This window comes from Colletotrichum truncatum (assembly GCF_014235925.2).
Source record: "Colletotrichum truncatum strain CMES1059 chromosome Unknown Contig_0003, whole genome shotgun sequence".
Taxonomy (NCBI): domain Eukaryota; kingdom Fungi; phylum Ascomycota; class Sordariomycetes; order Glomerellales; family Glomerellaceae; genus Colletotrichum; species Colletotrichum truncatum.
The window spans coordinates 2,000,406-2,021,334 of record NW_027222400.1 but is presented as its reverse complement, the minus strand read 5'-3'; the positions used below and the strand labels follow the sequence as shown (position 1 = coordinate 2,021,334).

Below are 20,929 nucleotides of genomic sequence, written 5' to 3'. Positions count from 1 at the left end.
AGTAGAGCAAATTTCAAAAGATTTTCAAGGAATTTTGTATGCTATTGATGATCTACCATATGTTTCCAACGCCTTCCTGCGCCAACTCGTTATAATGATTATTTCATACGAGGTACTGTATTGTATATGAGTGCTTTCATCGAGAAGCTACCGTCTTAGACGGTCTTCTCAACTTGAATCTCAGTCCGCTCGGAGATGACGTACCAAATTGCCGCCTCAATAATCCGACACACAATCTTCAACTCGTGGTCATCTACAAGACAAGTGTCAGTGGTAACCATTTCGCATCCCTTCCCTCAGGGAAAGAGGGGTTGCCTTTTGATGAGAATACGAATCCGCAATACACGTACCTCTCGGCGCGTACACCATAATAAACTCCTCCGGCACAGGCATCTGCAGCAGTCTCCCCTTCCACGCCAACGGATGACGCTGGCCCCAGCCCTTGGCGAGAACTTCATGAATGTCCTCCGGGTGCAGGTTCATGTGCAGTGAGTGGTCCGAGTCGTGGACGTGGCACACCTCGCCGTTGCACGTTACGTTGACCGGGTGCCGCGCGAAGAGGCCGAGGCCGTGCTTTTCGAGACACGACTTGGCCGTGCCGAACACGGCGGGGTTCTCAGCTGCAAGACGTTCCAGTGTCCGGCGAAGGGCGCGGTAGTGGGGCACCGTGCCATGTTGGTCGAGCTGCCGTTGCGGAGCTATTCCGGCAACAAGCGGACGGGGCCCAGGACGGTAAGGTAGCCTGCTCAAACTCTGATCGTCACGGTGCTGTTGTTGTTGCTGCTGCTGCTGTTGTAAGAGAATGCCACGCTTGGGAAGACGGTTGGGGTTTGGTTCCGGTGCAGTGAAGGGGTCGCGGAGAGCCCATAATCTAAGCCAGGCTATCCTGATGTAGCCTTGGAATGTTGCTGGCGTGCCTCCTGGGCCGAGGCCAAGAAAGTTTTGGTAATCATTCCGCACCAGGAGCAAGATAGGTATGAGGATGAGGAGGCACTCGGCTGTTCTTGGCTCTAGGAAGTGGATAATGAGGGCCAATGACACGGACAGGGCGAATATGGCTGGTCCGTTAAGTGTGACGGATATCGGTTGCTGTTTGAGGACATAATTCACAGCGGCCTGGTCGAGCTCCAGGCCTACGCCGCAGGCATCCGGGTTGGGTAGAGGTTCATCGTGGAGGCGTGAGGGAGATGAAGTGGTTGCGATGGAGACAGACATGACTGCTATTGCTTTTACGAGATGTCGTCGAGGCGCATGGGCACTAATATGCACGGCCAGTGCCTGGCTTGAGGGTAATGGGGGCAAATAGCTTCAAGCACGCGAGCGTTGTATCTAGGAAGAGATGGAACGGGGAACTACAAAAGCAGAAAGCCAAAGGAACAAAAAAAGGAATTACAAAAGAGAAAAGGTTTAAGCCAAGGTCAAGCAGTATGAGGTAAAGCTGACCTGACACAGCCAGAAACGAGTGGCCACGAGGTTCGATTCCAAGCCGCCAGCGTTCTCGCCGCAGGTAGAGAATATGCGGGGTTCGGGAGCTGGGCCGCGAGGGTGACGGCTGATCAAGTGACGCTGGTTTGGCAAAAAGCGTCAAATGTGAGTGGCTAGTGTAGTTAGACAGAAGCTTGAACCACGCCGCATATAGCCTTTGTCCTGCAACCCATTGGGCTCGAGCGATAACACAGATTGGCAAAGTTCCCGCGTCGGCGGCAAGCTAGGGCAGGGCAAACACCAAAAATTGTACCAAGCAGACAAGCTGGAATCATGTCCTGGGAAGCCTCGTAGAACAGTTTACTTGAACTTTCCGGTTTGAGTAAGGTGGGATGCCATCCTTCGTCTATAAAGAGGTACTGACATTCAAGGGCAGATATCTCCAAAGTTCCTGCCGCAGGCATCGCATTGTATTATTTCAACATGACAGTAAGCGCATCCAGTCTCTTCGGAAGAAACGGTCCATGGCGGCTGAACTCAACGCAGAGCACCTAGTATGAGTATGACGTTGGGCTGAGGTCGCACTGGTTCCACCGCCGGTTCGGGTAAATGTTATCCAGAGCGCCGGTAACGGAGAGCATTGACAACCATCTGACGGGGGGACAGAAGCGAGAGCCTAGAAAAGAAACGCTAATGGAGGGCCGCTCTTTGGTGTACGTAGTGCAGTCAAACGAATTCTGAGTTTCCACCCCACATTTGGGGGCCACTTGAAAGGATCGGCCAAAATTCCCTAGGAGCTCTTCCTTGATTGGATGACTGTAATATGATGCAGCTACGTGTGATGTTCAGGAGATAGTTTGATCTTCAAATTATAGCGGGTTTGTTTACTAGCTGTTGGTTGAGAATGGCTGGGACAGGTGGTCGTTGAGAGCAGTTCGAGTCGGGCCTTTCAAGACGTCGCAGCGCCGCGTCTCGAGCCCTCACTATGTACTACGCAGTAGTACAGTTTTGAATGAATTCTGGAAACCCACCTACTGGCTGCTGACGCAGGCACAGGGATTCATCCGTACAGGCGAGGTGTCCAGAGAATCTTATCATAAAGTACGTCACAGTGCCTTCCAGCCGAGTGTAAGAATACCGTACGGACTATACGGACTAGTAATCGGGAATCACTCTGCGACCGCGGGTGGGAAGTTTGCCCATCCATCTAGGGAGCTGAGCGCTGGGTCACTTCTGATTTGTTCTGCTACAATGACGAGCTATTGACGAGCATCCAGGAACGACAGGCAAGACCCCTTTAAAATTGTGGCTGCGGTTGGCTATCGGAGAGTTACCAAAGAGGCTGTTGGTGGTGGAGACGAGACGCGTCAGGGCCTGTAAAACTGATATTATGTGTGCAGCTCCTAACCCTCTCACAAGCGACCAAAGGGGAGGGGAAAAAAGGAAAACAAGAATGCGAAAAGATGTGAGCACGCTGGCAAGGGGCCCGAAAACAGGGTAATAGAGTTGGCCAGGGATAGACATAGGGGGGTTGCATCGAGAGGCGACTTTGCGGAATAGGCTTGATTTCAGCAGCCTCAGCCACATGCATGAGGAGATGAAAAATGGATATGCGAATCGATATTCGGCTGATAAATCTCGGCGTGTTCTAAATTTGTTATTTCGAAATCTGGACCGCCGCTGTTGTGGCTCCGATATGAGTTCTCTCATTAGGATAATCTCTTGCTGATATCTTCTGAGTCGTGAGGTGAGGCGGCGCTGGCGTTATGGTTATGAACGACACGGGTGTTGTTGATTGAATCGTCGCCTACACGATCTTTCGCTTGGCAGCATGACGTCGACGACGGAGATTTTGGAGGAGACTGCGGGGTGCATGGATAGATCAGGAATTTCAGACTGAACACAATGGCTGGAGATTTACCTCTGGCATGCAATCGGAAAAGCTGAACACACATTCCTAGCGACCGAGAGAGACTGTCTCATGGAAGGGCCAAGACCGTTAGAATAGAAGTATGTTGAGACGAAACCAAAGAACTGCATCTGACCATGTTGCAGATTCGTCCAGTCTTTTTCGACGGTTGGATGAGTCGCGTCAAGGGCAGAAAACGATTCGGGTATGGCTGGAGCGACATCTTGCTCGTTGGGGTGTCTTCAAATTGGCCCTCTTCCTGGTCGGGCTATAACCACACTCTCAGTCGACCTGGTAGGATAAAAGCGGACCGAGGGGTCAAGAGTCCTGCTTCGGAAAGGAGACCGCAGGATAGTGCCAGGAAATGTTGCTCTCAACGGTCCTGAATTTGCAAGAGACGGGAAGTGGAACACGCTTCAGCCAGGGAGTTGAACCGTAGTGGGCAACCAGTCCCCGAAGTTGCTGAACGGTTGTCAGGGAGACCCCAGTTGAGGGTTCCAACGAGCAGTCGAGACCAAGGCGGCATCCCCCTGCTGGGCCTGTAAGCCCAGTCCTGCAAGGCCCGCATTGGCGCGCACATCCCGACTCGCTACACAGAGAAGCTTACAGCGCATGTGGTGCCCTGCAATACTACTAGGCGTATTGGTCGTGGTGGTGGTGGACGTCGGCGGTCTTGACAGGCAGAACGCAGCCTGGTGCATGGTTGCTCAGAGCAACTCTCCCTGTTGGCCAGTCGTCGTCCAGAAACCCCCACCAATTCCCCAATCAGATCCAGTCTTTATTAGTGGCAATTGCGTGGGATAGGGGGAAGCTTGCCCCACCAAAACTCCTTGCCGCGTACACTATGTCAGGTAGCCCACACTGTGTGCCACGCCAATCACTCTCGGACTGCCGAACCACTTGCAACCACAGACGGCTTCTTTCTGTGCCAGAGTGGTACGTACCTGACGTGCTATTTTCTCCTGCCTTTTTTTCCTCACGTTGTCCCGCCGTCGCTGGGGCGCTCATATCCTGGATAGATAGATCCATATTACTCAAGGTGGACTTTGCCGGCTCGAACTGACCTCTGTCTCTCGTTTCCCCTGCTGTGCTTCATTTCCATATGATGCCCTAGCATCGTGTCCCCAAACTTCATCTCCATCTTTTCCTCCTGTCTGCGTTGCTGTACTTTATTTCCCCAACGCCTACCGACTTACAAGCCGGTCTCTGTCTCCGTACAATCCCCAGTTGCCAGTTCCCACCGAACCCCCTGGGTCTTTCTCTCTACCGAGACGCTTGACGCCGGGTTCTAATACACGCCTGACTGAACAAGACGAACCGGACATAGCCCGATTGAAGGGCTTGACAGAAACTGGACTTGTTCACAACTTTCCAGTGGTAAGCACGGTTTGCGCTTGGCAATTTTCCCATCACGACTAACACGGGAGCTTACAGACCAACGCCCGCCCACCCACCATGGGTTTCCTCTCAAACCCTTTGCGGTCTCGCGACCGCAGCGGCAGATTACCAAAATACGAGCAATTGAGTCCCTTACGGACCAAGGAACGTCTTTCAAACGACGATGACGACTATTATTCCGACGAAGACTCGGAGGGCTACTCCACCACATCATCCCCGAGTGTGAGAAGCTCTCGACAGGCCTCTTCCACTCTCTCCAGCGCCGCCCTAATGCTTCCAAAGCGAGCTCTCGCAACGGCTCGCCGCCCACGAACTCACCTATACCGCCTACCGAACCGCATTATTCGATATCTGTGCTTAGGTCTGCTTACCTTCATGGTCCTTATGATCATGTCTCTGGTCCGCGCCAGCCATGTTGAGAACAAGATGATCATAGAGGGCAAGGTCGAGAAGAAACCTGACCCCCCGCCCGTATGGGAGTCCTTCGATTTCCTTCAAAGATACTACGGCGGTGTCAGGACTATTGTCCCCCCTGCGAAATACGTTCCCTCCTACCCTCAGTCTGAGGACGAAGCCCCGCTCGACCAGCTAGACATTAACACTACGGCAACTGCTACAAGCGAGGACGGCATTGATGATGCCATGAAGAGAGCCTTGCCGAAGAGCAAGATGTTCCTCGACCACCCCGATGCCATCTTCAACATTAAGCCCGAGAAGTTTACCGAGTGCTTCATCGACGAGGATAATAAGGTTCGCGTTCCGCCGATCCGATACTTTGACGGTCGCCCCCAGGGCTTCCCTCAGCATGCCGAGGGCTCCTACGAGCTGTTGAACCTCCCCGAGAACATTTGCTACGAACGTTTCGGGCGCTACGCACCCTACGGCTTCGGATACTCTGTCCCCGCAGGCGGCCTTGGCATCGGCGAACACGGAGAAAAGGAAGGCTCTGAAGACGTTTGGGAACAGACTCCCAAGGTCGACTGGCGCAAGGTTGATTGGGCTGCTGCTCAACGCCGTTGCTACCAATCAAATACGGCGAGATTCAAGCCGATGCCGCCCAAGGTTCCGGTCGCACGTGGTTTCTACATTGACGAACCGGCTCAAAATGCGACCTTGGTAACGCGCGACCCCCTGGAGAACATGGAGCCCAGCCACAAACCCAACGAGGATGGTAAAACTGATGGTAAAGCCGAGAGCAAACCTGCTGGCGAAGAGAAGCCAGAAGAGAAGACTGCCCGAACCGCGGTCGTAATTCGTGTTTGGGACGAGTACCTTTGGCGCGAGGACGATATCATGAACGTTCGTTCCGTCATCTCTGAGCTTGCACTGGCATCGGGTGGACGTTATGACATCCATCTTCTCGTCCAAATCAAGAATGATGCTGCTTATCCTGTTTTCGCAGACCACGAGGTTTACGAGCGCCGTATCAGGGAACGTATTCCTGAGGAATTCAGAGGCCTCGTCACGCTCTGGACTGAGACACAGATGTTGTCTCTCTACCAGGGTCTTTTCGACCTTTTCACCCGTGGCCCTGACCTGCCTGTTCACGGCGTGTACCGTGGTCTATCAATGGCCATGCAATACTTCGCGTACCAACACCCCGAATACGACTTCTACTGGTCCTGGGAAATGGACATTCGTTACACTGGACACTACTACGACCTCTTCAGCAAGATGGAGAACTGGGCCAAGGAACAACCCAGAAAGGGACTTTGGGAGCGCAATGCTCGTTTCTACATCCCTAACGTTCACGGTTCGTGGGAAGATTTCAGACAGATGGCTCGTGTTCAGTCCGAAATGGGCACTGACGGTGCCGATAACATGTGGAAGAACATCCCCGGCTCCAAGAACAAGGCTAACAATGACGCCACCAAAATCAATCGCGGAGAAAAGACCATCTGGGGCCCGGAGCGTCCTCACAACGAGGATGACTGGTTTGAAATCGAGAAGGATCCCAAGCCCCCGACCAGCTATGAGAAGGACAAGTACAAGTGGGGAGTGGGCGAGGAAGCCGATCTCATTTCGTTCAACCCCATCTTCGACCCGGAAGGAACTACCTGGCTTCTATCGGACGACATCACCGGATACAACAAGAACAACCGTGAGGAGCGCATGCCGCCAAGGAGAGCGCATATCATCACAGCCTCGCGCATGTCCCGCCGGCTTCTCATGACGATGCACCGCGAGACAGCTCTTAAGAAGCACTTTGCGTTCCCCGAAATGTGGCCTGCTACCGTTGCTTTCCATCATGGCTACAAGGCCGTCTTCGCCCCTCACCCTATGTACGTCGACAGAGAGTGGCCTATCGCATACCTCGCTCAGGTCCTCAATGGCGGCAAGAACGGTGCTAGCGGTGGCTCACGCACTGCTGTGTTCGGCCAGCGTGAGCACAATCTGCGTGGTCTCTCTTGGTTCTACAACTCGGGTTTTGCCCCCAACTTGTACCGCAGATGGCTTGGGCTTAAGGTCAACAACGATGGTGGCGAGGAGTTTGAAAAAACCGAAGATCCGACCAAGGATGGTTCTACCGTCGGCCAAATGCGTGGTGGTGAAGGCCGGATGTGTCTGCCCCCCATGCTCATTCATCCTGTCAAGGGAGTTGAGGTGCCGGTAGAGAAGATACCCGAAGAGGCGAAGGAGACCGTCCCTGAATCTGATCCTAGTGCATGATTCAACGGGCGCACTTCAGTGTACGACAGATGACATATTTGCGTTGTTTGCTTTCATTTTATTTTAAAGGGTCATCTTTTTTTTGGGGTATTCAGATGGCATGGCGTCTTGGGGTTGGCTTGTTGGATTCATTTGGAAGCCACATGAGAGAATTCGCGTTGATTGCAAGAAAGGCATAATGCATTGGCCGTATACATGACGTATGATGTACATAATGACTGTCAGGTTAAGAGGGAGTCATGATGGCCTCAAGGATGACCAACAAGATATTTACAATTCGAGTTTTGACCACAATGAAATATCGCATATCTGTTCTTCAAATACGTGACTTGTTGGATGCCTGGCGGCTAAACGCCGCTTTTAGGGGCGTCCGTTACATCTTCAGCCACGGGCGTTTATAGGTCGCCAGGCAGCTGGAATTCGGCTCTGGCGTGACAGGTGGCAGACGGGTCGTGTTGCCGTGATCGATCAAGACATGAACATGCCATGGGCTCGGATACGAGGCTAGCCTTGCTGTCTAGTCCCATTCCAACGTTGGGCTGGCGGGACATCGGTCAGCCTGCGCGCACTGACAGTATGTGCGAGTAGACATGTTCCCTTCAAGGTTTCGCGTTTATGGTTGAGGTGACGCCTAAGGCGTATATCAACGAATATTGATAGGCCATGTATTAGCCTCTGTCGGCTTAACTAGTTAAGCTGAAAGTCTACCGGTTTTAATTGTTCCTTTTTCTCTGATTGAAAGCGCTCTTCATACCCAGAACTGTTCGTCTGTTCATCCATTCATGTATGATAATGATACACTGTACATGCATTTCAGTATCTCTAAGGTCCCGGATCCCAAGCTTTACGCTGTCCGTCCTATTGGAGAAGACCCCTTTTTATACGCCGGCAACCTGTCTTCCCCAGCACGAGTGTCCGGTAAACAAAGCCGACACGCGCTTACACCACCCTCTTGACCTCGAAGAACCTGCGCAACCACCAGACCTGGAAGACGGACTCTCCAACGACAAGACCAATGACGAAAAGGTTCCACCACTTAACTCTGCTGTTCGTGCTCTCGGCGGTGTTACGGTGGGTGCGCTCGCGAAGGACAATGTAGGACTGCTCGTCCTTGACCTGGGCGAGAAGGTCGGAAAGGTGACGGACTGTAAGACGTTTAGTTAGACTGGTTCCTTTTCGGCCTAGTGTGGGATTGTTCAGAGAATTGGTCTCCTTACCTTCAACTTCGAGAGGGTCAGCAGGGACGTCGGTCTCGCTGACGTAGACAATGCCGTGGACGTTAAAAGAGACCTCCTTGCTGTGGGCGCCCCAATGCTCGTTGCCGAAGCAGTAGGTATACTTGCCGTCGTGCTTCGCAGTAAAGGAAAAGTCGCCGTTGGAGACACTCTTGTCAAAAGTCTCGTACTGGCCCATAGGGTTCGTGATCTGCAAAAAATGAAACCGCATGTCAGTCAATGTATCGCATTGAGCAAAGTCCATTACGCGCGAAACCTCGCGATGCTAGACCCGGGGTGATGCCGTGTCCTCATACCCAGAAGTCAATGTCCAAGTTACCAGCGCTGCCGAACTCGCGGTCGCCGACCTGGAAGGTCACGGTCATGGTATCATCCTTGTGCAGCGTCTCGTGGAAGCACTCGCGGCCGTGGGCGGGCAACTGGATGTTGTGGGCCAGGGCCGAGTGGACGAAGCCAGCTGCGAGGAGCAGCTTGGCGACTGAAGGGAAGAACATGTCGGGCGGCGGGAGCTTTCTGAGGAGCTAGGGGTGTGGGATGATGAGAAGCTCTCGTGGGTTACCGATAAGAGGCCAGACTAGCTACAGGCAGCAGAGTCACGAGCTATTCTGGAGTCGTGATGGCAGGCAGGCAGGGCCACGGTGGGAAAAAAGGAGCGACGTTGATTGTGTCCAGGCTGTTCTCCAGATCGGTTCCTGGAGGTGATCCCTGTTCCTTGAGTCTGGACACTTTGGCGAAGTTTGGTTGGATTGAGGCTGATCCGAAAGGGGCTTAGTGGGGAAACAAATGCCAAAGGATTTTCCGACACCTTTTCGTAGAGTCTGAGAGCAGACCCCTGCACGTGATGCGGGTACTCGGTGCTTCAGAAGGGGTCTCTAGTGGTCAACGTGCGCTGGAAGGGATGGAGGGTAGGGGGCAGAAGGGGGTTACCTTACGTTCGAAGTGGCTCGTGGTTGGGCTTCAGCGCTGAGCAAAGCACGCAAGGCAAGGCAGGTACCTCCCTTAGCTAGTCCTGCGGTGGCAGGCCGCGCCGGCTCGAAGTACCTTGCCTGACAGGCAGGCCAGAAGGTGGCGTTCGTTTGTAGCGGTGGTCAGGAGTGGAGACTCACAGTTTGAAAAACATGGCCTTTCTGCTCCCAAAATCACCACCAACCTCGCCGAACCGAACTTATCTTACCAAAGGCCACCCCCTCTATTCCACCTAAACCTCTTGACACTTGACTGTCTCCCCCCTTCACCGACAATCACACCAACGACCAACAGTCAAACCACCCCCTCGAGCATCCTGTCGCCGTCGCCGAGGAGCCGTTGCGAAGAAGTAAGTTGAATTGTTTTTCTATCATCTCGAGTCCTTGATTCGTCTTCCAGCCTCTGCCGTGTCATCTTTCCTGCGGTACTCGCTTTCTCATTCCCCTTTCCCACCCCCTCGGCCCAAGTTGCTCAGTTGCGCGCGTGCCTGCATCGGTCTGGTCTGGACACGACACCTCAGGAATACACCTGCGCCAGCCAGACTGAGAGCAGCCCACCATATGGCCCCCCAACCCAATATCCCTATCCCTCCCTCCCTCCACGTCGCCTGTCCACATCCACTTCTTCTATCCCGCTATCTCCTCCATTTGCGAATTGCGGCAGCCTGAATCTCAACTTCGAACTTGGACATTAGCATCCATCCCATCTCGCCTTTGTGTCAGCAGCGCCATTAGGCACACCCGTCAGTCAGTAGCCCGATCCCGCCTCTGACAAAATCTGTCCTCTCGAGGCCGTCTTTTTTTTTTTCTTGTCGTCCTTTATATCCCGCCCGCACTTGCCGTTCTCGACGTCACTACCACAATCTAATTAAATTGCTCTCTGATCAATCGCGCTTACACTTTTTGGTCTTCAACAGATTACTTCTTCCTCTCCATCATTAACGCTATTCATCCGACACTTAGACATATACTACAGTCCGAATCGCAACCATGGGTCTCGCGTTTTCCAAGATCTTTGACAAGCTTTGGGGGAAGAAGGAGATGAGAATTCTGATGGTCGGTCTTGACGCCGCCGGAAAGACTACGATTCTCTACAAGCTCAAGCTCGGTGAAATTGTCACGACCATTCCTACCATCGGTACGCACACCCAGCAACTGACCCCCCTCAATCGCCCTGTCTCGTGTCATCATCAAAAGTGGCAGCCCCGCCGTCTCCTAGCCCCAATCCCAATGCCTTGATGGAAAGTATACATTTTATTAATGCCCATACCCCTCAGGATTCAACGTCGAGACCGTCGAGTACAAGAACATCCAGTTCACCGTGTGGGATGTCGGTGGTCAGGACAAGATCCGTCCTCTCTGGAGACATTACTTCCAGAACACCCAGGGTATCATCTTCGTCGTCGACAGCAACGATCGCGACCGTATCGTTGAGGCCCGTGAGGAGCTCCAGCGCATGCTCAACGAGGATGAGCTGCGGGATGCCATTCTTCTGGTCTTCGCCAACAAGCAGGATCTGCCCGTACGTTCCCTCCCTTTCGAAGCCCTTGGAGTCTCCCTTCTGTAACGCACGCGACTGACATGAACATCATAGAACGCCATGAACGCCGCCGAGATCACAGACAAGCTTGGCCTCCACAGCCTGAGACAACGCGCTTGGGTAAGACCCCGCTTCATCCTCGCTTCCAGATGGCGCGATCAAACTAACCTTCTCGATAGTACATCCAGTCCACCTGCGCCACCTCTGGTGATGGTCTTTACGAGGGTCTCGAGTGGCTTGCCACTACCCTGCGCAAGGCGGGTCACCAGTAAAAGACGCGAAGAGAAGCCGGACGGACCCCTCTCTTCTGCTACTCTCTCACGTTATTCCCCTGGTACGGTTGTAATTCGCAAAGCTACCGGTCACAAGGCAATCGAATAGTCCATAACTCATTTATCGCATTTTCTCCCTCCGTCTATCCATCCCCTCCTCCCCGTGGTGGTCCTCCATGACATCTTGTGAGCCACGCTACATTGGCATTCTCTCGACGCAGCAAGCACACATTCTGGTCTCAAAAGGACAAGTTTCGTTTTGGAAGAAAGGGGGCGTCTTGGTTGGGAAATCTGTACAGTCCTCGCACAACGCACACGCAGCACCTCTATATGGTTCTCCGACCAAATGCAACGGAGAAGCCTTACCATGAACCTAGGCTTTCTCGCCTTTTTTCAGTGCGAATCTCATGAATCGGTGTTTGCCTTTTGTTTGTTTCTGGTGTTTACTGGTCTCCCTGCCATTCTTGGTCTGGGGGACGGGGTTACGATGCAGGGCTTAACAAATGCTCTTCACGACTGGTTGATTTCCCTATCAGGGGTTGGTCCGCCTGTTAACCATCGTCCGGTATGTCGTCTTGATGGGTTGTTGGGTTTGGAGGGGTTTAGGTAGTTCTAGCCTTGAGTTGGGACAAAATCGATATAGACTTGGATTCGCTTCATATACTCTGGCGATTAGGTTCCTTGGCTCGTCCCGTCTCAACAATGTCCAGTGACATCCTTTACAGCCTCTTGCCCAATCTAGAAGCCAGCCAAAGATGTACGCATACCAAGAACATGCTCGTATCACTGATTGTTTTCCTAACGTTGTGTGTTGTGGGTACGCTACGTCACAGGGATAATGGCAGGAGGCTCAAAGAGGACAAATGTCTTAATACCAAAGGTGGGTATATGTGCACGACCGTTTGACATGATAGTGTGAACATAAGAATGAATTAATTAGTCATGAACATTCATACAAATACAGTCTACCGTATATGTACAGTTACTAAACTGGCGCCGCAATGCTGCTTGCAGCATACTTCATGAGGGGGGAATCTAGCTTCCAGAACTTCCAATGCTCCATATATATACCTGACAAAATGAGAACTCCTCCTTGATACATGGATTAGTCGTACTTCATGAAAAACATAACGAGTCTATGCCTTGGGCTTCGCCGCGACTTCGAGGCCAGAGTTGTCTGACTTGATCGAGACAACGGCTGTCTCGCCCGTCCGCAGCTCGCCGCGAATGATCTTGTCAGCGAGACCGTTACCGATCTCGTTGGTGATGAGGCGGTTCAGTGGGCGTGCGCCGAACTTCGGGTCGTATCCACGTTCGGCCAACCAGTCACGAACCTCAGCGGGGACATCGAGGACAATCCGCTTGTCGTCGAGGCGGGCTTGCAGCTCCTTCAAGCGGATATCGACAATGTCGCGGATGGCACTAAGAGCGAGACGCTTGAAGACAATGAATGAGTCAATGCGGTTGAGGAATTCGGGCGGATAGTTGGCGGCAACAACGTCCATAACAGCCTTTCGGACGCTTGGGTCCACATCGCCGTCGGGCGTCTCCTTGTACGGGTGGTTCGGGTCTGCCCCGACGAGTATGTCAGCGCCGAGGTTGGATGTCAGGACGATGATAGTGTTGCGGAAGTCGACCTTGTGGCCCTGCGCGTCGGTAAGGTAGCCCTCGTCGAGCACCTGCAGGAGCAGTGCTGAGATGTCACGGTGTGCCTTTTCGAATTCATCGAACAGAAGCACAGCGTAAGGCTTGCGACGGACGGCTTCAGTGAGTTGACCGGCGTCCTCATAGCCGACGTAGCCCGACGGCGCGCCAATAAGACGGGAGATGGTGTGCTTCTCCTGGAACTCGCTCATGTCGAAGCGGACAACAGCTGACTCGGTGGAGAAGAGGAAGCCCGCAAGCTTCTTGCAGAGCTCTGTCTTGCCCACGCCGGTAGGTCCGAGGAAGAAGAATGAGGCAGTAGGCCTGTTCTCCCCGCTAAGTCCAGCCCGCTGGAGACGTACCGCGTTGGAGACAGCCCTTATGGCCTCGTCTTGACCACGGACCGACTCGCGGAGCGTATCTTCCATGTGAACGAGCTTCTCAACGTGACCCGAAGTGAGCTTGGAGATAGGGATGCCAGTAACCCTTGACACAACTGCTGCGATGTCGTCGGCAGTTACTGCATCATGGATGAGGGTGCCATTCTGTTTCTCGCCATCCTTGGGAATTTTTTGCTCCAAAGAAGGTATGACGCTGTATCTGAGCTCCGAGGCACGTCCGAAGTTGCCCTCTCTCTGGGCTTGGTCGAGCTCGATCCTAGCTTTGTCAAGATCTTCTTGGGTTTTCTTGACGGCTTCGATCTCAGCGCGCTCAGCTTCCCAGCGCTTAGTGAGCTCTGCGATCTCTTCTTCATACTTCTTCAGGTCGGCTTGCAGCTTCTCGCGGCGCTCTTGGCTGGCCACGTCCTTTTCTTTGCGCAAACTCTCCAATTCGATCTGGATAGTCATGATTTTCTGGTCAAGGGCCATAATGTCTTCGGGCTTTGACTCGTGTTGAAGCTTGAGATGACTGGCAGCTTCATCCATGAGGTCAATGGCCTTGTCAGGGAGGAATCGGTCGGTGATGTAGCGGTTTGAGTAAGTAGCGGCTGCGACAAGAGCGCCGTCGGTAATCCGGACACCATGATGAACTTCATACTTGTCCTTGATGCCGCGGAGAATACTGATAGTGTCCTGAACAGTGGGTTCGTTGACAATGATCGGCTGGAATCTTCGTGCGAGAGCAACATCCTTCTCAATCAAACGGTATTCTTCGAGAGTAGTCGCGCCGCAACATTGTAGTTCGCCTCGAGCGAGTGCTGGCTTCAGCAGGTTGCTCGCGTCGATCGAGCCCTCAGCTTTGCCAAGGCCAAGCAGCGTATGCAGCTCGTCGATGAAAAGAATCACTTCGCCTTCAGATTGCTGGACTTCGGTCAAGACCTTTTTCAGTCTCTCCTCGAAGTCTCCCCTGAACTTTGCTCCTGCAATGAGAGAGCCAAGGTCAAGAGCGATAACGCGTTTGTTTTTTATACTTTCTGGAACGTCACCACGCACGATTCTAAGTGCAAGGCCTTCGAGAATGGCTGTTTTACCCGTGCCGGCCTTGCCGATCACGACGGGATTGTTCTTCGTCCGCCGTGACAAGATTTGAATCGTTCTTTGGATTTCAGCATCACGACCAATGACAGGGTCTAGCTTTCCTTCTTTAGCCTTGGCCGTCAGGTCAATGCCATACTGTTCCAGTGCCGGTTTCTCAGGCTCGCCACCCATATTCATGCGGTGGGTACCGCCTGGAGGATGGGGTCTGCCATTCGCATATGTCCGGATTGTTAACGTCGGTAGGAGTCTCGCGCTTCTCAGTGCAGCGGATTCGGTGAGAATTGCTCTTGAGATGAGCCGTGGTCTAGCTACTGTTGACCCGGCAAAACGCCGGGCAGTTGAGATGAGTTGCCTTCTAGCTTGCATTGAGTGCACTTGTTTAGTCCAGTAACAATAAAACACAATTTGACAAAGAGAAGAAACAATTCAACGGGATATAAAAGTGATGAGAAACAACAATGCTAAATACCCCGAGTCAACCACTGTTGTGATGTCACTTCACGAAGAAGGCAGATTTCACAGGCACTTTCTCGCACTTTCGGCGAAGCCAGGGTCGGATTCTATGGAAGCTTTATCTTATCACCACGTGGTCCACCTTGGTCTTTTGGGTCTTCGTATGCCGACAGCGGTGACTTCTTGGTTCCATAACTTACTGGTGGGGCGGTTCTGGCCCCCGGAAACTCGGATGTCCATTTCCCCGATACAGTCTCTGGGAGGATGAAAAAATAAAAAAACGGAAAAAAAGTTTTGGGAAGGTGTGACTGACCGCCTCCCCACCTGGCAGAATTCTAGCTCGATAGGGCATAGCGCTACCCTCGACCACCCACAACTCGCGTAGTGGCCCTACACAACAATTCTCAATCTGTTGCATCAAGCCCTCGCTTCCTCTGAACGCGAATCAACCACTTTTAACTTCTTTTTCGTTTCCCTATTCCCGCTAACCACCAGCAGCCGCCTCAACGAGGACCGAAAGCAATCATGTCGGCGAAGACGGAATCCACGACCAAGAAGTTCGGCTCGTCCACTCGGGTCGTCCCCGCCCACTCCCAGAAGGCGCAGAAGTGGTACAACGCCGACGATGAGCCCGAGGCCAAGAAGGTGAGTTTTACAGCGAGAGAATTGCGTTGAAATTATGTGCGGGCGTCGAATGGTCATCGGAGGATCGAGAATATCGGACAGGGTCACGAGCAGTGTTTATTATATGGGAATCCGCAAATCGCAACTTGGCATACTTCGACAGCCTGAAAGCCACCAACCCGAAAGCCACGAAAGAGTATATCAAACGCACAAAACGGAGAGGCGCAATGGAAAACTCGACAAGCGCAAGACGTTTAAGGAGGAACACCGCTCGTGACCCGGGACGACACAACTGGCTGACCCGCACATGTCAAAATTATGGCAAGAACAGCATGCTGACGAAAATGTCACAAACAGGTCCGCAAGGCCGTCCGCCCCTGGGCTCCCCGCCAGTCTCTCGTGCCCGGCACCATCCTGATCCTCCTCGCCGGTCGCTTCCGCGGCAAGCGCGTCGTTCTCCTGAAGACCCTCGACCAGGGTGTCCTTCTCGTTACCGGCCCCTTCAAGATCAACGGCGTTCCCCTTCGCCGCGTCAACTCCCGCTACGTCATTGCCACATCCTACAAGGTCGACGTCTCTGGTCTCGACCAGAAGAAGATTGAGGAGATCTCGCAACCCAAGTACTTCACTGCCGACAAGGCCAAGCAGAAGGCTGGTGAGGAGGCCTTCTTCAAGCAGGGAGAGAAGCCCCAGGTACGTTCTCCCCAAGGACGATTTAAATACGCATGATGGATATGAAGACGGAAAACTGACCGGATGTGTTCTTTTTACAGAAGAAGGAGGTCAACAGCAGCCGTGCGGCTGACCAGAAGGCCGTTGACAAGGCTCTCATTGCCAGCATCAAGAAGGTTGACCTGCTCGCCTCTTACCTGGCGAGTTCCTTCAGCCTGCGCAAGGGTGACAAGCCTCACGAGATGACCTGGTAAACAATCCAGGGTTGTCGGTAGTGTTTGTTGTTGTTGCGCGTGGCGCGGCGGCTGTGCAAAACTGGGGGGAAAATCATTCGGGTTGATGTTGTTGTAGACGACGAAGAACTTATGGCTACGGGCTGGGCTGGTTTTGCCAATTGCATTTGGAAGTCGACGGCATCGGTCACATTTGGCGTCTGTAATGAGGTTCTTCAAATCCAACACAAAGAAAGATAAAATCTGGTCCACACAACACAACGCCGAGGGAAGCCAAAAAAGAAATCACATGGCGAACAGAACATAACACCAATGGGCTTGTGATTCTCTTTATAAGATATCATGACTGAAATGGGGCATGAGGCTACGAATCGCAGAGGCATGGCTTGTACGGGACATGTCCATACTTGATCACGGCTTTTCTTTTCTAGGCCAAGGTGTGTATGGTAGACAGGACTCCGAGTTTAGGCTCTCGATTCAATGTTCTAGCCCCGTTTCGGTGGCATGGTATTAAACTTTTATTACAACGTGATGTCACGCCTACAGTCCTTTTCTAAAATAGGTGAAGGCCGACTTGCCGAGAACCCTCCTGTTCATAGCCTAGGCGCTGTCTTTTTCGGTTCTGCTGAGGTAAGTCACAACTCACGGTCGGCCCAGCTCTGGATTATGCCAGCCGGAGACGCCTCGTAGTGCTTAATGTCAACCTTGCCTGTAGCCTCATCCAGGTACGTATTGGCCTGGACGAAGACCTTGCGGGGCTGTTTGTTCTTCAGGACAACGTTCCTGACCTTGGTGCCCCAGAAATCCATATCGACATTTGTCATATCCTTGTAGAAGGCGATGCCGTTCTCGACGTCGGCGGTAGACTTGTAGACATGAAGCTTCTGGAGGTACTTACCAACAGCTGTGGCTTGAATTAGCATCTGCAGTGGTGAGTCGATGCGGAAGAACGTACCCTCACGGCCAGTGGTCAGAATCTTTGAGCGATCAAGCTTGATCTCCAAGTCAGACAGATCGTCGTTCTTGTACTCAAGCTTGCAGAAATCATCGCCAGCTTGCAAGAAGCACTGGAGATAGTTAGCAAATAATTACTCTCATATAACAATGACTTAAATACTGACCTGGAGAATGGAGTAGCGGGCCTGGGAGTGTGCCTGACCCCATTTCTGGCTCTTAGGATCCCACATCTCCAGGGATACCAAACCAGCGCGGGCCATTTGTAGGTACGCGGCGTACAGGACGTTACCAGCCTCGTTGTTGATATCCGTGCTTCCATCGCCGAAGCCGAAGATCTTAAGAACAGGAAATTCGCAGCTACAAGTGGTCAGCCAGACGGAAATGCGAAGTGACACAGCTTATCTTACCCCAAGTACATGGCCACAAGCTCAGCACGGCACTCTTCATAAGAAGCAGCAATGCTGCCGAATACTGAGCCCCAAGTCTGGCCGGGCTTGTACCACGTCGTAATGGGCTTGTTGGTCAAGGGGCTAACAGGGGGGTTCTTCTCATCGAAGTTGTAGGTTCCAGGAGACGTCTCCTGCAGAAGCTTACCGCAGCCGTGGCCTGTTCTAATTAGCGACGAAACAATTTTTGTGCTCGAAAAACGCACCGGTCAGTTCGTGGAGGCCAACCTGGACCTCGAAAGCGGGGTCCCTGTACTTCTGGTACAGCTCCAGATCAGCTTCTGAGATGAAGGGAATCTTCTCATTCGGTGCCTTGGCACTGAGAACATTGCCAAGGGAAACGTTCTTGAAGCCCTCTGTCTGGCGAATATCGTCGTAGTTGGGAATGTTGATTCCAGCAGGAATGCCCGAGCCGGCAAAAGTCAAAACCTCAAGGGACGTGAAGTCGGGAGAGAGGAACTTGTCCTTCTCAAACTCCTTGCCCCAAGGAAGGAGAGGGATCAGCTTAGGCGCAGAGGACACGAGCTCGCCAAAGGCACGGGTACGCTCGAGGTTGACAACAGAGGCAAAGCCTTCCCATTCGCCACGGATACCAGCGGGATCCCTGTAGGTCTCGACAAAGCCAAGGTCGCTTTCTACCATAGGGCCCTTGTCTCTGATCCAGTACCTTTGGCTGTCCTTGAATGCCTCCAGAGAGCCAGTGGTGAATGACTTGGCGTAGGCCTCGTGCATCTTTACTTGAGTCTCGTTATCGCTGTTCTCGCCTGCTCTCTTGATGTACTCGGCGGCAGCCTTCATCTCCGCAGCGTGGTCGCCATATACCAGCTTGATCGTCTTGCCCTTAAGGGGGCCGTCCTCAATCTGGAACTCAGTCTCCTTTCCGATGTCGCCTCCCTGCTCGGGGACACTGGTCACAGCCGAGGCAATGAGCATCTCGAATTTGCCGTCCTGGGTCTTGCGGAGTCTGGTGTTCTCTGGCAGAAGACCCTTCTTCTCCATCCAGCCGGAAACAGCATCGATCTCAGCCTGAGTGATGTGAGGCGAGTCGGGGTAGTAAGTGGTCAGGTGACCCTTGTCAGGGTAGCCAAGGTGCATCAGGCCAGGCTTATCGGCACTGAAGATGCCACCGTTGGTGGCCTTGTAGAAACGCTCAGCCTCGGGGGACGTGGCGGCGAGAGCGGCAAAAGTTTTCTCATCAGCTCTGGGAATGAACTTGGAATCACCGAAGCTCTTGTAGTTGCCATTGTTTCCAAGGAACTGAGCGGCATACTCAAGGAAGTAGGTTAACTGAGTGTCGTCAACACCAGCCTTCTTGGCGAGGGCGTTCCAGTCGCCACCGCTAGCCTTGTGAAGAGCAAGAATGAAGTCATAGATGGGCTCTGACTCTGGTGAGATTTGTCTGAGGACGATGCGGGTACCAGCAAATGAGGCTCTGAGATGACAGTTTAGTTCCCCGGACCATTGAAGCTTGGCACACCCCAATGCAGATGGGTTGCATGACTTATGATGCTGGGTGATATCCTTACTTGCTGATGAAATGAGCATAACGCTTCTGCTTGTCGGTGAGAGGTTCAAAGTGCTTCTCGATCTCAAGCCTGACAACGCTCGGTGGCGCGTCAGCGAGGTAGTGAGTAAGTTCCTGCGCGTTCATTGTAGAAAATCTCTGCCGGCAGGGTTTGGTGAGAGAAAAGGGGATGTGAGTTTTGGGTTTGACGGTCCTAAGAGAGTTATGAAGGAATGGAGAAGCAGCTCGCAAAGAGGTCAGCCTTTGGAGGGCGGTAATGGATGAAACCCGCATGAGGAGTCGAGATGGTGCCGCAGCTGGTCATTGGCTCACATGTGGCCACTGAATTGAGAAACAGACGACTTACGCCAACGCCGCCGCGGGGAAGTTACCAGCAAGCCGACCACCTGCCCAAAACGTACACTAGACCCTCTAGAAGTTTGTTAGAGTGCTACCAGCGGGGAACTCGTGGCACTAGCTCTTATAACTGAGGCACACGTCGAAGTTGTCGGATTTTGAGAAAAATTGTAGTGTGCAGAGAAATTTGATTCGGGTTGGAGAAATGTTTGCTTTTTCTGGGCATTTCTTATCCTTGATATGTGCCATTTGTTGATTTTCCAGCATTCAATCTTAAAGGCTTGGCATGCAAGTACACAACGAGCCGCGACCCTCAATGACTTCTAGCACCAAACTTTCTCTTGGCTTTCTCCATACAGTAAGTCTGGTTTTCCTATCGCCTTTCAAGCTTATTCCCTTCATCTTGATCATTTTGTTTTCCTCTTGAGGCATTACACAAGTGCTGGTTCGGGACGATTCTACCTACTTTCCGCGGGCTTGTTACTGCGGAGAAGTACCGCACTAACAACACTCTGTAAACGGAATCGGGTGAGAGCCAGTGAGCTTCGGCCGGAATGAGGGGCAGGCACTTTTGGGAACCTTTGGAAATGGAATGGACCTGACTTGTGCAGAATAAGAAGGAGGGGCACGCTGAAGCGAGAAAAAAGTGTAATGACAAAACTGAAGCCATTCCCATACGAATGTTCGCTACCCAAACAGGCAGTATGAAGTCTGGCTGAGTCACACTGTCCCCCGACCATGGTGTTCTTGCGTGGGGGCACTTTGGTGGGGGGTCCAACTCAGTCATGTCGTCTCATTAGAGTTGAAGTCCGAACCATCCTTTCGACTTGTCAGCGAAACCTCCGTGACAAGTTCAATGAGGATAGACAGTCTCCAAGACAGCTTTTTCTGCACATCAGACACTGTCATGCCACGGGGAAACTTGTAACCGCTAGCCCTGTCCATGAAGATCATTCGAGGAGAAACTATGGACAAGTGTCTATCATATATGAGATCAGATGGTGAGCTGGCTCGTGATTCCGTTCCAAGCTCAGCGCCTCCTCACCGAAGCTCCAATACTCCACCCATGAACAAGCTAGGGACTGTAAAGTGACTGAAACGGGACGCCGCGCGGTTTCTTCTGAGGCGCTCCTAAGCCGGCAAACCA

The 20,929-nt window shown here is 52.6% G+C and overlaps 7 protein-coding genes across 7 annotated transcripts; 3 read left to right on the top strand and 4 right to left on the bottom strand.

The window, feature by feature from the left end:
• Positions 1-155: 155 nt before the first annotated feature.
• Positions 156-1,215, bottom strand: CTRU02_205436 (uncharacterized protein; the record flags this gene model as incomplete). The annotated part of the gene is made up of 2 exons (XM_036722734.1): positions 156-253; positions 351-1,215. 2 exons carry the CDS (start codon positions 1,213-1,215, stop codon positions 156-158), a joined length of 963 nt encoding a protein of 320 aa, XP_036585631.1.
• A 3,574-nt stretch (positions 1,216-4,789) lies between these two features.
• Positions 4,790-7,402, top strand: CTRU02_205435 (uncharacterized protein; the record flags this gene model as incomplete). Its single annotated transcript, XM_036722732.1, has 1 exon — positions 4,790-7,402. One exon carries the CDS (start codon positions 4,790-4,792, stop codon positions 7,400-7,402), a length of 2,613 nt encoding a protein of 870 aa, XP_036585629.1.
• A 939-nt stretch (positions 7,403-8,341) lies between these two features.
• On the bottom strand, positions 8,342-9,131 carry CTRU02_205434 (emp24/gp25L/p24 family/GOLD; the record flags this gene model as incomplete). The annotated part of the gene is made up of 3 exons (XM_036722731.1): positions 8,342-8,547; positions 8,620-8,827; positions 8,934-9,131. The coding sequence occupies 3 exons, from the start codon at positions 9,129-9,131 to the stop codon at positions 8,342-8,344; spliced, it is 612 nt and encodes a 203-aa protein (XP_036585628.1).
• Positions 9,132-10,592: 1,461 nt separating this feature from the next.
• On the top strand, positions 10,593-11,414 carry CTRU02_205432 (ADP-ribosylation factor; the record flags this gene model as incomplete). The annotated part of the gene is made up of 4 exons (XM_070204555.1): positions 10,593-10,740; positions 10,880-11,124; positions 11,197-11,262; positions 11,322-11,414. The coding sequence occupies 4 exons, from the start codon at positions 10,593-10,595 to the stop codon at positions 11,412-11,414; spliced, it is 552 nt and encodes a 183-aa protein (XP_070061659.1).
• A 1,136-nt stretch (positions 11,415-12,550) lies between these two features.
• Positions 12,551-14,902, bottom strand: CTRU02_205433 (Heat shock protein 78 (ATPase); the record flags this gene model as incomplete). The annotated part of the gene is made up of 1 exon (XM_036722729.1): positions 12,551-14,902. The coding sequence occupies one exon, from the start codon at positions 14,900-14,902 to the stop codon at positions 12,551-12,553; it is 2,352 nt and encodes a 783-aa protein (XP_036585626.1).
• Positions 14,903-15,514: 612 nt separating this feature from the next.
• On the top strand, positions 15,515-16,539 carry CTRU02_205431 (60S ribosomal protein eL6; the record flags this gene model as incomplete). The annotated part of the gene is made up of 3 exons (XM_036722728.1): positions 15,515-15,634; positions 15,971-16,306; positions 16,387-16,539. The coding sequence occupies 3 exons, from the start codon at positions 15,515-15,517 to the stop codon at positions 16,537-16,539; spliced, it is 609 nt and encodes a 202-aa protein (XP_036585625.1).
• Positions 16,540-17,153: 614 nt separating this feature from the next.
• Positions 17,154-19,719, bottom strand: CTRU02_205430 (peptidase family M49; the record flags this gene model as incomplete). Its single annotated transcript, XM_036722727.1, has 6 exons — positions 17,154-17,422; positions 17,474-17,585; positions 17,640-17,832; positions 17,883-18,081; positions 18,128-19,353; positions 19,448-19,719. 6 exons carry the CDS (start codon positions 19,717-19,719, stop codon positions 17,154-17,156), a joined length of 2,271 nt encoding a protein of 756 aa, XP_036585624.1.
• Between the last annotated feature and the right edge of the window lie 1,210 nt (positions 19,720-20,929).